Source organism: Borostomias antarcticus, assembly GCF_949987555.1.
Source record: "Borostomias antarcticus genome assembly, chromosome: 15".
In the NCBI taxonomy this organism is placed as follows: Eukaryota; Metazoa; Chordata; class Actinopteri; order Stomiiformes; family Stomiidae; genus Borostomias; species Borostomias antarcticus.
The window spans coordinates 23,066,848-23,081,402 of NC_140248.1; the positions used below are offsets into that span (position 1 = coordinate 23,066,848).

General features: G+C 43.9%; 1 protein-coding gene across 1 annotated transcript in view; it reads left to right on the forward strand.

Moving 5' to 3' along the window:
• Positions 1 to 487: 487 nt before the first annotated feature.
• The window catches only part of LOC311318660 (glutamate receptor 1-like), a gene marked incomplete at both ends in the record, with an annotated part of 91,424 nt that continues 77,356 nt past the window's right edge, over positions 488 to 14,555 (forward strand). The window contains 2 exons of the mRNA XM_084450053.1: positions 488 to 572; positions 843 to 977. Of these exons, the coding sequence (XP_084306179.1) occupies positions 488 to 572; positions 843 to 977 (220 nt within the window). The remainder of the gene's footprint in view (positions 573 to 842; positions 978 to 14,555) is intronic.

A 14,555-nucleotide genomic window follows, 5' to 3' on the forward strand; every position in this document is an offset into this window, starting at 1 on the left:
GAAGAGCATTTCCAGTTCTCCAATCAACACCGCGATTTGTCAAAGCGCCGAGCTTCCTGACAGTCAATGACTGCGATGACAGGAGACAGAGCCGTGATGACCTCCTATTCACGCTGACAGGAGACAGAGCCGTGATGACCTCCTATTCACGCTGACAGGAGACAGAGCCGTGATGACCTCCTATTCACGCTGACAGGAGACAGAGCCGTGATGACCTCCTATTCACGCTGACATAAGCGGAGCTCGTAGGTGGAACTCTGGCAGTCGCAGACGGCGCTTGGAGTGGCATGGTGATTACAGCTCTGCGCGCAAAGCGGGGACAGTGAGAGAGAGCGCGGGAGAGAGAGAGCAATTGAAGAGACGGCTCTGACTGAAAAATCAGTGTTTCCCCCATTGCAACTATGGATACATTTTGAGTGAACTGAGACAGGAGCAGCCCTGTGTGTGGACTTTATTTCGTTATTTTGTCGCCAATGATAAAGGAAATATGCAGCGAAGCTTTAACTTGGTCTTTGTCAGTTTTTTGGCCGGATTTTGCAGTGGTACTAGTTTTCCAAGTAATATCAATATAGGTGAGTAACAGCACGGAACGTTCTTTGTTATTACGCTACTAGTCTGTATCATAGGTTGTTGTTTGCGCACCGTTTCCTCTCGATAGACTGCTGCGTAATGACAATGAACTGAAGTGCACCCAAGTTGCACGACTCTCTTCGTATACGGTAGGCTATAGGATGCGCGAGTGTCTTAAAACACAAGGTGTTGGGTACGCGTTGTTTGAATCCACAATTTATTCGAACCCTATCTTTGAGAGGTGGGAACTAATACCTTCATCTTCTTCGCAGGGGGGTTGTTCCCAACGGGTTCTCATGAATATGAGGTGTTCCGGTTCGCGCTCTCGCAACAACAGGAGCTCCCCAAGCTGGTTCCGCAGGTGGACATGGTGGATACGGGCAGTAGCTTCGCCATGACATACGCATGTAAGTTTAGCCGTCACCTGTAGCCTCGCAGCCGTCCTGGCGCGCCGCTCCCCTGCAGCAGCGTGGCTCCCTTGCAGCGGTGCCAGGGAAACGTGCTGGTGGAGAAGCGGCGGTGGTGTTCAATCGCTGCGGGCACCAAACACCACTCTGTTGCTTTGCGATAACACACACTGCGTCCTGAGATCTCTCTCTGAGATACATTCATTTAAATTAAACTAGGCATTGTCCCACAAGCAAACATATTCGGGGCATTATTTGATCCGATTTACCTTATTGCTCTATAGTTTACAATAATGCAACAGAGAGCGCAGATGTGATAGTTGGGTCAATCCACGCGTGTTGAGAGCACAGCAGTGGAAACTAATATATTTCATATATTGAGGTGGACGTTCATGTAAAGATTGTGAACAACCTGCATATAGGCTACTCTATCAACTCAGACACCTAAAAGCAGACTGAACACTGAAATGCAATGAGTAAGTTATTAGACACAATGGTGGTTAAAAAAACACAGTCTATTGCTCCAGCAACTCTTCCTGTGGACCAATTCTGAGACACACACACACACACACACATATATATATATATATATATATATATATATATATATATATATATATATATATCGTAGTGATAAATGATCTGCAGATAAATTGACATTTATATGTATTAATTATGATGAAATTATAGCCAGCCAATATATCGTGCATTCCTATATATTTACAACATTGATATGTATGACTTGACAGAATATGTCAAAGCATATTAATTTGAAGTTGTAGGCAAAATGCGCAAAGTATTTTGTCAAGATTTTTTTGATACAAGAAAAACTAAATGAAAATTTGAATTGAGAACTGTTCTTTTTTCACTTACCATACAAGTTATACATGTTAGTTTAGGTCAGAGCTATGGAATATTCAATCATCCATCTTTGCTCAATACATTAGTCTTTCTTACTCTTAGGTGTGCATAAACTACAGGTTATTAACTTATTTTTAAAATACGAAAAAGGGTAATTATTGGTTTTCTTATCAGTATTGACCAGAGAAGTAGATAATTATCAGTATAGCCTATTGGCCGAAATATAAGCATAATATTACCACATAGTATCCCTATCACGTGTGTGTGTGTGTGTGTGTGTGTGCGCGTGTGTGTGTCTGCCTGTCTGTCTGTGCTTGCTTGTCATCCTGTCTGTCTGTCCCTTGGTCTGTGTCATGGAGCCAGTCACTCTGGTGTCCATCAGGACCTCCTGAAGTGCGGACACAGCTGAGTCCCTGAGCGGCTGATGGCTGTCTGACTGACGCTCAGAGACAGCTGCGTTAGGGAGGGACTGTCTGTGGGTCCCGTCTGTGACCTCTAATAAGCTCATGAAGTCAACCTTCATCACCCGTCACCTTTGAGGCTTTAAAACTCCTTGCCATATAAAAGGTAGTTTCTTGTTTTTAAAACAAAATAAATTACCGTAAATCCTCTAATAGTGTCCGGGGCCTTTATTTACTGAGCTGCAGAGAGCCCCAGGCCTTTATTGGAGGCAGGCCTATTTTAGAGGCAGACTTTTATTTCTTAAAATTAAACTCTCGTGGACATAATCCCTTAATTTCAGGACTTTTATTGCAAAAACATTGAACAAACCAAAAAATATGCCCTGTGTCATCTAACGAAACAAATCAAAGAGACCTACCGGTATGTAAACAGCCAGATGACCTATTAACAATATAACATCATCACATTCACAGCACATTCATTCACATTCACACACTCCATAACTACTGAAGCATAGATCTCCTTCGCTTTGTTTTGTAGTGGAAGGGGCTACGTTAACGCCCACTCTGAGGCGACAACGTCACAAAAACTGTAAATGTTTATAACCAGACAACATTTGGTGATAACAATTTACCTTACTTTGTAGCTCAAAGTGTCCTCTAAACAATTCCGTTTTTTGCAAATCTAGCGGTGTTGTGTCGGTTTTAAACTGGGTTGCTAATTTTGATGCTAGCGCTGCAATTTTGAATCCTGGAGGGGGGGGCTGCGTTAACTCCCATTCCACCAACTCCTATGTACAGTAGGGTAGAGGACCCAAAGACGCCCGCCGAGGGTAAGACGCCCCCCCCCCTGTAATTCCCCCTGTGAATACTAGGGGGGGGCTATTTTCCAACCGAAAACATTTCTCAGATGGCACCAGGCCACCACATCAAATATTTGACCTGTCACATAGCAGTTGACAGAGTTATTCAGCAAAAACGTTTTTGAGGTAAGTTGATCTAATTTTCTGCTGTTAGAAAATAAGCATATATCAGATTTTAGAAAGTTGTATATACAAGTCGTGTTGTACATGTTATCAAGGGTATTCTAGGTATGCAATCCATTCGTTTGGTGAATTGATCTAATTTTGGTAGGTTAGTATGAATGAAAATGTCAAATGTAGCACAGGAGTGCAAGACGCCCCCCCTCTAAGGCCAATCTAATTAATAGGCCTCTAGCCTTTTAAGATTATAATTATTAATAATGATATTATTAATAATTTATGTATATATTTATTGTATTATGTATGTTACATCAAAAAAAATTAATTATAAATGTCATTAAATTGCATTAAAATGTATGAATAAACCACATTTCTAATGCCTAATATTATGCCAAAATGGATGTAGCCTATGCATATATTTCAAGAATTAATTAACTTTAAAATATGAATAACTACTTTTATAAGATTGAGACTCATTTTACACTCTATGATTAATTATTTAAGATTAAAATGACAAGTGAGGCAATATTCCATGGGGGGGCATCTTGTACTCCAGGTGGTGGAAGATGCCCCCTTTACACATTATTTTTTTATTATATCATCAAAGTTTTTTTTTTTTTTACTTAAATGCTATAAAAGTGTAAAGTCTTCAACATAACTAACATGTAAATTCAGTTATAAATATGTATTTAATAAGCCACAAATTGACATTGTCCTTAGGGGGGGCATCTTTGGGTCCTCTACTCTAACATTGCTACAGTAATATGGAATTCCCATAAGCAATATTTTCAGGGCAAAACTTCATAGAATCCATAGTGATAATTTGTGGTAAATCTCGGGTCCCCCCCGCAAGGATTAGGTGGGGGCCTTTTGCAATGAAACAGTATTTCGAGCCCTAGTCCTAGACCAGGGGTTTTCAAACTTTTTGTGTATGTGGACCACTATTAATAATCAAGAATTGTTGGAGACCACCTCATACGCACACCATAAAAATAGGTAGGCTACTAGACCTATACACACAGTCCTACCTTAATTAATCCACCTCTTAATACTAGCACTAGTATAACGCTGTAAGGCCTGTACACATAGGCACATAATAATCAACACATTAATTATAAATGTCATTAAATTGCATTAAAATGTATGAATAAACCACATTTCTAATGCCTAATATTATGCCAAAATGGATGTAGCCTATGCATATATTTCAAGAATTAATTAACTTTAAAATATGAATAACTACTTTTATAAGATTGAGACTCATTTTACACTCTATGATTAATTATTTAAGATTAAAATGACAAGTGAGGCAATATTCCATGGGGGGGCATCTTGTACTCCAGGTGGTGGAAGATGCCCCCTTTACACATTATTTTTTTATTATATCATCAAAGTTTTTTTTTTTTTTTTTTTTTACTTAAATGCTATAAAAGTGTAAAGTCTTCAACATAACTAACATGTAAATTCAGTTATAAATATGTATTTAATAAGCCACAAATTGACATTGTCCTTAGGGGGGGCATCTTTGGGTCCTCTACTCTAACATTGCTACAGTAATATGGAATTCCCATAAGCAATATTTTCAGGGCAAAACTTCATAGAATCCATAGTGATAATTTGTGGTAGTTTTTATATAACTAAATATGCACATAACAAGCAGAAAATAGGAAGGTAGACTGTCTATGATATGTAATTGTAGGAGCATTGTTTACTTTTGTGTTGCAGTTTAAAATGTTGCAAGCACAAGCCCAGAAATCAGTCTTGTCACTGCGTTTGGGCGTTACGACCGCCTCTCCCGAGTGCGGGCGTTAAAACCACTTTATACGCTAGCATTTTCCTCGAGACTCGGTTGTGTTTGTCCCGCATTGAGTAGATCCAGTCTGAAAGTTTAGCTTCTAGCTCCAAGCTAACTTTCTTCCGCCCACCACCAGCTAGGCGTGTTCTTTTCTTGTCAGCTAGATGCAGTTCATCCTTCTGCTTTCTCCAGTATCTGATTATCTTCGGGTCGATGCCAGAGGGCTTTGCAGCTTGCTCTCCCAAATGTTCTGCAGCATACTGCAAAGCTCTCTCTTTAAATTTCACATCAAACTTTCTTTTGGTCGGCGCCACGTTTGTTACCACCTCAAACAACGTGCCTAGCAACCAAAACTACCGTAAAGCCCAGAGCTTTTTTCCCCCTCACCTGTATTTGTCCGTGTTGACCGTGCCCCCGGCCGCAAGATTACTTTTCGCAACTCGCAGTTTAGCAAGAACACCATAGAGTTAAGGGTTAAGGTTAGGGTTAGGATGAGGGTCAGGTGTAGGGTTGGGGTTAGGGTTAGGGTTAAGGTCAGGGTTAAGGTCAGGGTTAGGGTTAAGGTTAGGGGTTAGGGTCTTCCTTAACCCTAAACTCAATGGTGTTATCGCTAAACTGGGTTGCGAAACACGTAGACGCCCCCCGGCCATTATAAGAGACCCGGCCTTTAATTGAATACAGGCCACTATTAGAGGATTTACGGTAGTTTATGTGCTGGACCCATGGTCAACCTTAACATACAGAGAGAGAGGGAGCACAAATGCAATATACGTACTATACAGAATGGAGTGTGTTGAGTGTGTGGGGTGGGGGGGGGTCGTAACGGGGGGACACGAGTCTTGTTAATGAGTCTGATGGCTGTGGGAAAGAAGCTGTTTTTGTGGCATGAGGACCCGGTCCAGATGGCTCGCAGTTTCCTGCCGGAGGGGAGTGGGTCAAAGAGACCGTGACTGGGATGGGAGGGGTCTGCCACGATCTTACTGGCCCATTTTAGGGTCCTGGAGATGTGTCAGGTCCTGTAGGGATGGCAGTGTACAGCCGTACAGCTCCCACATGAGGTCCTGGGAGATGGTGATGCCCAGGAAGCGGAAAGAGTCAACAGTGGTCACCAGTGGCGTAACGCAAAATCTCGGGTCCCCCCCGCAAGGATTAGGTGGGGGCCTTTTGCAATGAAACAGTATTTCGAGCCCTAGTCCTAGACCAGGGGTTTTCAAACTTTTTGTGTATGTGGACCACTATTAATAATCAAGAATTGTTGGAGACCACCTCATACGCACACCATAAAAATAGGTAGGCTACTAGACCTATACACACAGTCCTACCTTAATTAATCCACCTCTTAATACTAGCACTAGTATAACGCTGTAAGGCCTGTACACATAGGCACATAATAATCAACACACAAACGAGCAGAGGACAGACTTCAACCATAATTATATTAATAAATAATGTATTCTTACCTTAACAGTTACCACACGTTCTCTCCTACTTGCATTAGTCTGTGCGAAGTCCTTAACAATGCTTGTTAAGTCCATCTGGCGTGCGCGCTGGCTTTCACTTTTTGTTGATGCAGCTGTTGAGTGTGGGTGGAGGGGGGGACCTTTTGTTTTTCAAACCTGCGGTAGAACTTGTTCAGGTCATTGGCTAGGCATGAGTCAGTGGTGTGGGGGAGATATTGGTTTGTAGTTTGTGAATTGTCTGAGGCCTTTCCAGACAGAGGACGCAGTCCCATCTGAGAATTGATGTTGGAGTTTCTCAGAGTAGCGTTGTTTACCCTCCTTAACTGCCTTTGCTAAACCTGTACTTGGCCAATTTTACTGGTCCTTATCCCCACTCCTACGTGCTTCCTCTTTCTCCAGCCTTAGCTTCCTGAGGCTGGCTGTGAACCAGGGCTTGTCGTTGTTGTTCGATACTGAACCGTTTCACACAAGTGACTCTACTCATCTATTACACGTTTAGCTGTGTGGCACGGCACGTGTTGCCCTCTTACATCATGCCGTATCACCTAATCTGCAGTTAGCTAGGCTACTGTTGTCCAAGTCACACCGCAAATAATTTACCCAAAATATATGCAACACAATAGGTTAAACATTGCTCATCGCCATTGGTGAATGTATTTTTGTATGACTTATTGGCCGATGGCAGTCAACACAAACATCGGCCGATTCTGATGATTGGCTGATGCATCGGTGCATCCCGAGCTAAAACTGTTAGTATTCTAGGAGGCATTTGCAACTTTTTATGCAGTTGGTGGTACAACGGCGGTCTATGGAGGACAGAATGCGATACTACTATGTAGTATCTGCCCTCGGGTGCTCTGTGGTACTGAAGGCCCTGGTCACGGTCCTTAAGACCTTCCAGCTTTCTCACTTGGGGCCTGGGGGACAGCAAATCCGAGCTCACGGACAGGATGCTAGACCTACTGGGTGACAACAACGCAACCGATTTCCTGCTCATCCAGCTATTCTCCCAGGTTCTATACTACCATTACCGACTGCCGCGCCCTGGCTGAGGAGGCCGACAGATCCTTCCCCTTCAGCAGTGCTCTGTGGACATGGAGTCGCTGTCCAACCGTTGGAGATAGCTCGGCCCATGCTGAGGCCTCCACCATGCCACACTGACTCCAGTAAGGGTGAATTCTGGGGGGTGCTTGCAGAGAGCAGCTGGGACACAATTCACCTCAGAACTTTGGGGCCGGGTAATGTTGAAATGTTCATATATTTATTTTTCATTATGACAGGATTCGTCCTCCATATAGGACTGCAGGTGCTATGAATATGCTTGACGACCCTTATGCATATTCATATCCACGGAGTGAACGAGTCAGTAGTGATGGAGTAGAGGTGGTACTTTTGGACTAATGGGACGCAGCCAAACATTGAGGGAGAGACTGAAATAGAAAGACAGAGAAGATGAAGAGAGAGGGAATGAGAGAGAAAGAGGAAGAGAGAATAGAGACAGGGTCATTCAACTGTTTGACGTCCTCAGAATGAATCTTTGTGTCAGTGATGCTACTGAGAGAGCATGTACACTGTTAGGTGTAACTGTGTACAGTACATTGAATTACATTACAGTCATTTAGCAGACATTTTTATCGAAAATGACTTAAAAAAATTGCATTTAATGTAGGTTGTCAGTGTACTACTAATCGCCACAGCTCACAAGTGCATCTCCTTTAGAACAAGTGACTAGTGCTGAAGGCAAAGTGCAAAATAAGTCGAAAGAGGCTCGACTGTCCTGACTGTCCTGTTTTCAGTGGGCAGTTCATTCCACCACTGCAGGGCCAGGACAGAGAAGAGTTGTGACTGTCGATCGACCACAGGGGCCTCGGAGTAACAGGGCAACCAGTCGCCCTGAGGTAGCAGAGCGTAGTGGTCGGGAGGGGGTGTAGGGTTTGACCATGGCCTGGAGGTAGCAGAGCGTAGTGGTCGGGAGGGGGTGTAGGGTTTGACCATGGCCTGGAGGTAGCAGAGCGTAGTGGTCGGGGGGGTGTAGGGTTTGACCGTGGCCTCTAGGTAGCAGAGCGTAGTGGTTGGGAGGGGGTGTAGGGTTTGACCATGGCCTGGAGGTAGCAGAACGTAGTGGTTGGGAGGGGGTGTAGGGTTTGACCATGGCCTGGAGGTAGCAGAGCGTAGTGGTCGGGAGGGGGTGTAGGGTTTGACCGTGGCCTGGAGGTTGGAGATGGTAGTGGTCGGGAGGGGGTGTAGGGTTTGACCATGGCCTGGAGGTTGGAGGGAGCTGTTCCTTTCATTGCCCTGTGAACTGTATCTGGGTCTGAACATCAGCCCAACAACCAGCTGCTATTCAGTCACCTGTTAAACAATCGGCCAGTAGAAAATTAGTTGGGGAAACAACCGGCCAGTAAACAACCAACAGATAAAACAATAGTAATTTAAAAAACAGGAAAAAACACATAATAGACCTCTCTGACCTGTCAATCACGCAGAGAATAATAACCAGTAAGGTTGCTTGATTTCTTAAGACCACGCCTCTGATGTCCCACAAACAAAGCTTGTCCCGCGTTGTGTTCATAGATTAGACATTAGTTTGAAGAAAATGGTTCTTAAAACATACAAAACGGCAGCGAACTTGCTGCCTGAATAGGAAAGGTCTATTGTAATCTGCCATTGGGGATGATTAAAATACAGTAAAGGATACAAAGTCATACATTTATAATGTGCATTTCATCGCCATGCATGTTTCGTTCACACGCCAACATGGAATTCTCGTTGTCAGCGCCAAAACACACCTTATCAGCGATTGGCAGAGTAGAGGGTGGAGAATGGAGGGAAATTGTGCACTTTCTTGTCATTTTTTTATTGGCATGAAAACAGCATTCCGTTAAGCAGGACGTCTGGCTGACCAGAGAGCGGGCTTGGGTAGGGGCTACTGCGTGGCGTGAAGCTGGCGAGCACACACACGGTTATCCCAGCAGCCAATCCGGGCTGACTAAGCCTAATTGGATGGATGGATGTGTGTGAAGTAGTGTATGTGTGTGTGTGTCTGTGTATGGGAACAGTATAACACTGTTTCAAAGCTGGAGCACTGTGAGGCAGTGTGTGTGTTTATGTTTCACTGTCAATGTGCATATGGTAAAGATACTGTATATATATATAATGTACGGTATGTGTTTGTGCGTGTGCATGTGTGTGTGGCAGAGGCGGGTGTAAGTATGTGTGTGAAATTCCCAGCTAAGCATGTGCAATTGCCTTGATAAGTCAGCCCCACTCTGCCTAAGCGTCGCCCGAGTCTCTACGGAGCTTGTATGTGTGTTTCCATGAATCGTTTAGAGTCAGGCGCCGCCTCTGAAAACCCAGTTAATCTATTATTCATCACATCATTACTAGAATGATTAGATTCTGCGGTAGAGAATAGCGAGGCCATGGTGGTGACTGTGGGGTAGAGTGTGTGTAAGGAGATGTTAAAAGACCATTTGTGTGAGTGGAGATTAACAGAATGTTTGTGTGTGTGTACAGTACCATATGTGTGTATGTGTGTGTGTGAGAGAGTGAGTGAATGTTTGTGTGTGTGTGCCATGGATGTATTTTAGAACTGGATGCGGTGACTACGTTGACGCCTCGTTATTGAGAGTGAAGCTTTTTGAAGGGTCCACCGACCCCTTTTGACATGCGCAGTTGTGTTTTCTCGTGTCACAGGCATACGCAGTTGTGCTTTTTAACCACGTGATTTGTTGACCCGGCCGCGTCCACGAAGTTTACACATTCATGTGGATGTTTAATGCGCGTTCACCACTCTCTCCGCTGTATTGCTTGTCCCTGCATTAGCATTGTTAAGTACCTGCCATCAAATCACGATTCTGTCAAATATATCGTTTGAAAAAATTCTTTCTTTATCCAGGCATCTTAGTTTTAACAGTTTCATTATAGCGGAGCAGGTTATATTTGCTCGTATGTGGTATTTATTCTGTTCACAACTTCGCGATCGTACAGCCAGGCTACAGAGCTCCAGAAACCGTAGCAATAGCAGAGGAGCGGCCGGAACAGAATGCTCCTGTTGCGGTACCAGAATGCGGCTAATAGCGGAGTTTGTGGTAATATTTTCCATTCGCCCTTGATGAATCGTAACACAAATCCATATCTGTAACACATTCATTCTGATTCTTATTATTATTATTATTATCATAACCGTACTCAGCCAGCAAGTCGATAGGAGGCAGAATCAAATGTCTAAGGTAGGCTACCATTTTATGAAACATCCTGTTGAATGACTGGCTGGCTGAGTACGGTTATGATAATAATAATAATAAGCTAATAATGAGATTGTCAAATGACTTGAATGATCTTAAATTAGAATGAAGATGTTATAGATATGGATCTGTTAGGATTGATCAAGGGTGAATGGAAAATAGCACCACAAACTGAGCTATTAGCCCTGTGCTTGTACCCGCAACAGAGCTCTCTGGGCCGGCCGGATGCAGCTCGGCTTGGCATAGGGGGTTCTGGAACTCTGCATAGCCTGGCTGTAAAATCGCGAAGTTGTGAACTGAAAAATACCACATACGAGCAAATATAACCTCCGCTATAATGAAACTGTTAAAACTATGATGCCTGGATAAAGAAATAATTTTTCGAAACAATATATTTGACAGAATCAGTATTCTACGCAAGCTAGTTCTTAATGCTAATTCACACACACTAACAGAGCGGGGGAGAGTTGTGAACGCGCATTGGAAATCCACAGGAACGTGCAAACTTTGTGAACGCGGCGGGGTCTGAGAAAAGCACAACTGCGCATGTCAAAAGGGGTCGATTCGTTAAGATGGCGCTGATCAGAATGTTTCAGGAAGTAAATCGCTTCGTGGCCCCTTGGTGTGCATACTGCACTTCCTGGTTGGCTGGGCACTTCCTGGTTGGCTGTGAGTTGCTCTGCTGAAAGTTTGTTTTCATCCAGTTTTACACGATATCTTCGTGATCGCTTTTAGATATTGGTGGTTTCTATGTACTTATTTAAGCATAGTAATCATTTTATCAATCCGACACTCAGATTTCTTGAGTAGGCTTGTTTTGATTCTCGTTCGGGAATGGACACTGCTAGCTAGTGCTAGCGCTTTGGCTACGGAGATGCTGCTAACAAGACTTGGCTACGATGACGCTGGCGGCCTAGTCTGCGAAACAGAAACAGAACGCTTTCACTGCGGTCCTGTCCCATCTCTGCTTTAAACATGCTTACCGGAGGTCGTTCCACCTCAGCAGGCCCACTCGTTGGGCCTTTGCCGGTAAGTCTCATTCGTAGCTAGACCCCTTCACAGTGTGATGCTATCTGGCCTATCCAGGGGTTAAATTGGGCCGGGGCTATCCGGGGCTCAGCCCCGGCACATAGGTTACCAAATGTCATCAGCCGGAGCTCAACCCCAGCACATCTATTATCAAAAAAAAAAAAAATCTTTCTTTGTCTTTATTGTTTAAAGAATGCAGCCATTTAATGTACACAAATAAAATAAATCACAATTCATTTTAGTTACTGTTTTTTCAAGTTTAAAATGTTGTTGCGTCATCACTTTCGCTGGCCTGGGTACTCTTCACTTTCGCTCCACTTGTCAGTTGTCAGATTAGAAGTGCTGTACGGTCATGGCATCGGATAGGGAGCCCTCACTGTCACTTCCTCCCTTCTTCATTTGGGTTGTTCACCTGCAGTTCTATGTTGCTACCACAAGAGGCAGTGTTTTTTATGTGCATGGCTGTAGGCCAGCGCACCTAGAATAGCGTTTGTCCGGTTATCACTCCCTCCCTCTGGTCAATGTTGACCTGCATTTCTCTGTTGGTACCACATGAGGCAGTAGTCCCAGCACACCAAAATAAATAAGGACACCAAAACCAACCTGTTGATCTCCGCTGCACAAGTAGAGTAGTGGTGAGAGCATAGGACTCCCACCAGGGAGACGGGGGTTCAAGGCCCTGGTGGGGATGACTTTATGGGACTACCCCAAACCTCCACACGTTCATCCTTTCACCCCAATCTTTTTATCCCTTACCTCTGTCCAGAAACAGAAGTTGAACCAGCAAAATAGCTAACATTACAGGAATCATCAGTGTAACTGCTTTAGCCAGTGACCGCTACCATTAATTTTATGGAAGCTGCTGCTAGTTGTTGTGAGCTCATGAGCTAACTGGCTATCCCGCTCTTATAGTGCTGGATTAGAATTGGAAGCATTGGAACTGATGTGTCCAGGCGACAAGACCTATCTTAATTTATCAGACATTATTTCATGTCATTTCAATTCACAGCTATTTTAGTGACGTGACTAGCTTCCGTTCGACCAGTCCTGAACAGAAACAAGCCAGCCATGCACATAAGCCAGGTTTGACCTGGCCTGGTTTTAACAAAGTAACTAACTCCGATCTGACAGTTTTTAGTGATTCTAATATTTCTAGTGTAGGCCTATAAACACATGTCTCTCTCTCCAAGGACCTTCAGAGCCATCCACAGACCTAAAGGAGTATCCACAGACTATTTGATATCTGTGCCTCATGCAAAGTGTAGCTTGAGCCAGTCCCCCCACCCAGAGAACATGTCAATGGCAATTCTTAATATCAGGTACCTTGCTGACAAGACGTTTCTCATATTAGTAGCCTCTCCCCCCAACTACAGTTTCTCACAGTCTACCAGAATTGGGAAAAAGGGGGAGGAACAGCCATCATAGCAACTGATGCCCTGAGCTGCAGGAGCATTTCCTTTGATGATTTTACCTTATTTTAATATCACACTGTAGGTTTAATGTGCCACTCCCCATTTCTAGCAGTAACTGTCTACAGACCACCCAAGAAATTCCCTACCCTTGTACAGTAGCTGATTTTTCAGAACTCCTGTCTATGATCCACACTAACTATGATCAGATTATTATCACTGGTGATTTTTTATCCAAAGCACTTTACAATGAAGGCCTCTAATTCACACACACATACATACACGCCAATGTTGGCAGCTGGGCAATTTGGGGTTCAGTGTCTTGCCCAAGGACACTTCGACGTGTGGACAGGAGAAGCCGGGATTCGAACCACCGACCCTACTATCATTGGATGACCCGCTCTACCTCCTCAGCCGCAGCCGCCCTCTGTGTGTGTGTGTGTGTGTGTGTGTGAGAGAGTATGTGTATAGGTGTGATGTGTGTGTGTCTGTGTGTGAGTGTGTATATGTGATGAGTGTGTGTGTGTGTGTGTGTGTGTGTGTGTGTGTGTGTGTGAGAAAGAGAGAGTATGTGTATAGGTGTGATGTGTGTGTGTCTGTGTGTGAGTGTGTATATGTGATGAGTGTGTGTGTGTGAGAGAGAGTATGTGTATAGGTGTGATGTGTGTGTGTGTCTGTGTATATGTGATGAGTGTGTGTGTGTGTGTGTGTGTGTGTGTGAGAGAGTATGTGTATAGGTGTGATGTGTGTGTGTGTCTGTGTGTGAGTGTGTATATGTGATGAGTGTGTTTGTGTGTGTGTGTGTGTGTGTGTGTGTGTGTGTGTGTGTGTGTGTGTGTGTGTGTGTGAGAGAGAGTATGTGTATAGGTGTGATGTGTGTGTGTCTGTGTGTGAGTGTGTATATGTGATGAGTGTGTGTGTGTGTGTGTGTGTGTGTGTGTGTGTGTGTGTGTGTGAGAGAGAGTATGTGTATAGGTGTGATGTGTGTGTGTCTGTGTGTAAGTGTGTATATGTGATGAGTGTGTGTGTGTGTGTGTGTGTGTGTGTGAGAGAGAGTATGTGTATAGGTGTGATGTGTGTGTGTGTGTCTGTGTGAGTGTATATGTGATGAGTGTGTGAGAGAGAGTATGTGTATAGGTGTGATGTGTGTGTGTGTCTGTGTATATGTGATGAGTGTGTGTGTGTGTGTGTGTGTGTGTGTGTGTGTGTGTGTGTGTGTGTGTGTGTGTGTGTGTGAGAGAGTATGTGTATAGGGGTGATGTGTGTGTGTATCTGTGTGAATGTGTATATGTGATGAGTGTGTGTGTGTGTGTGTGTGTGTGTGTGTGTGTGTGTGTGAGAGAGAGTATGTGTATAGGTGTGATGTGTGTGTGTCTGTGTGTAAGTGTGTATA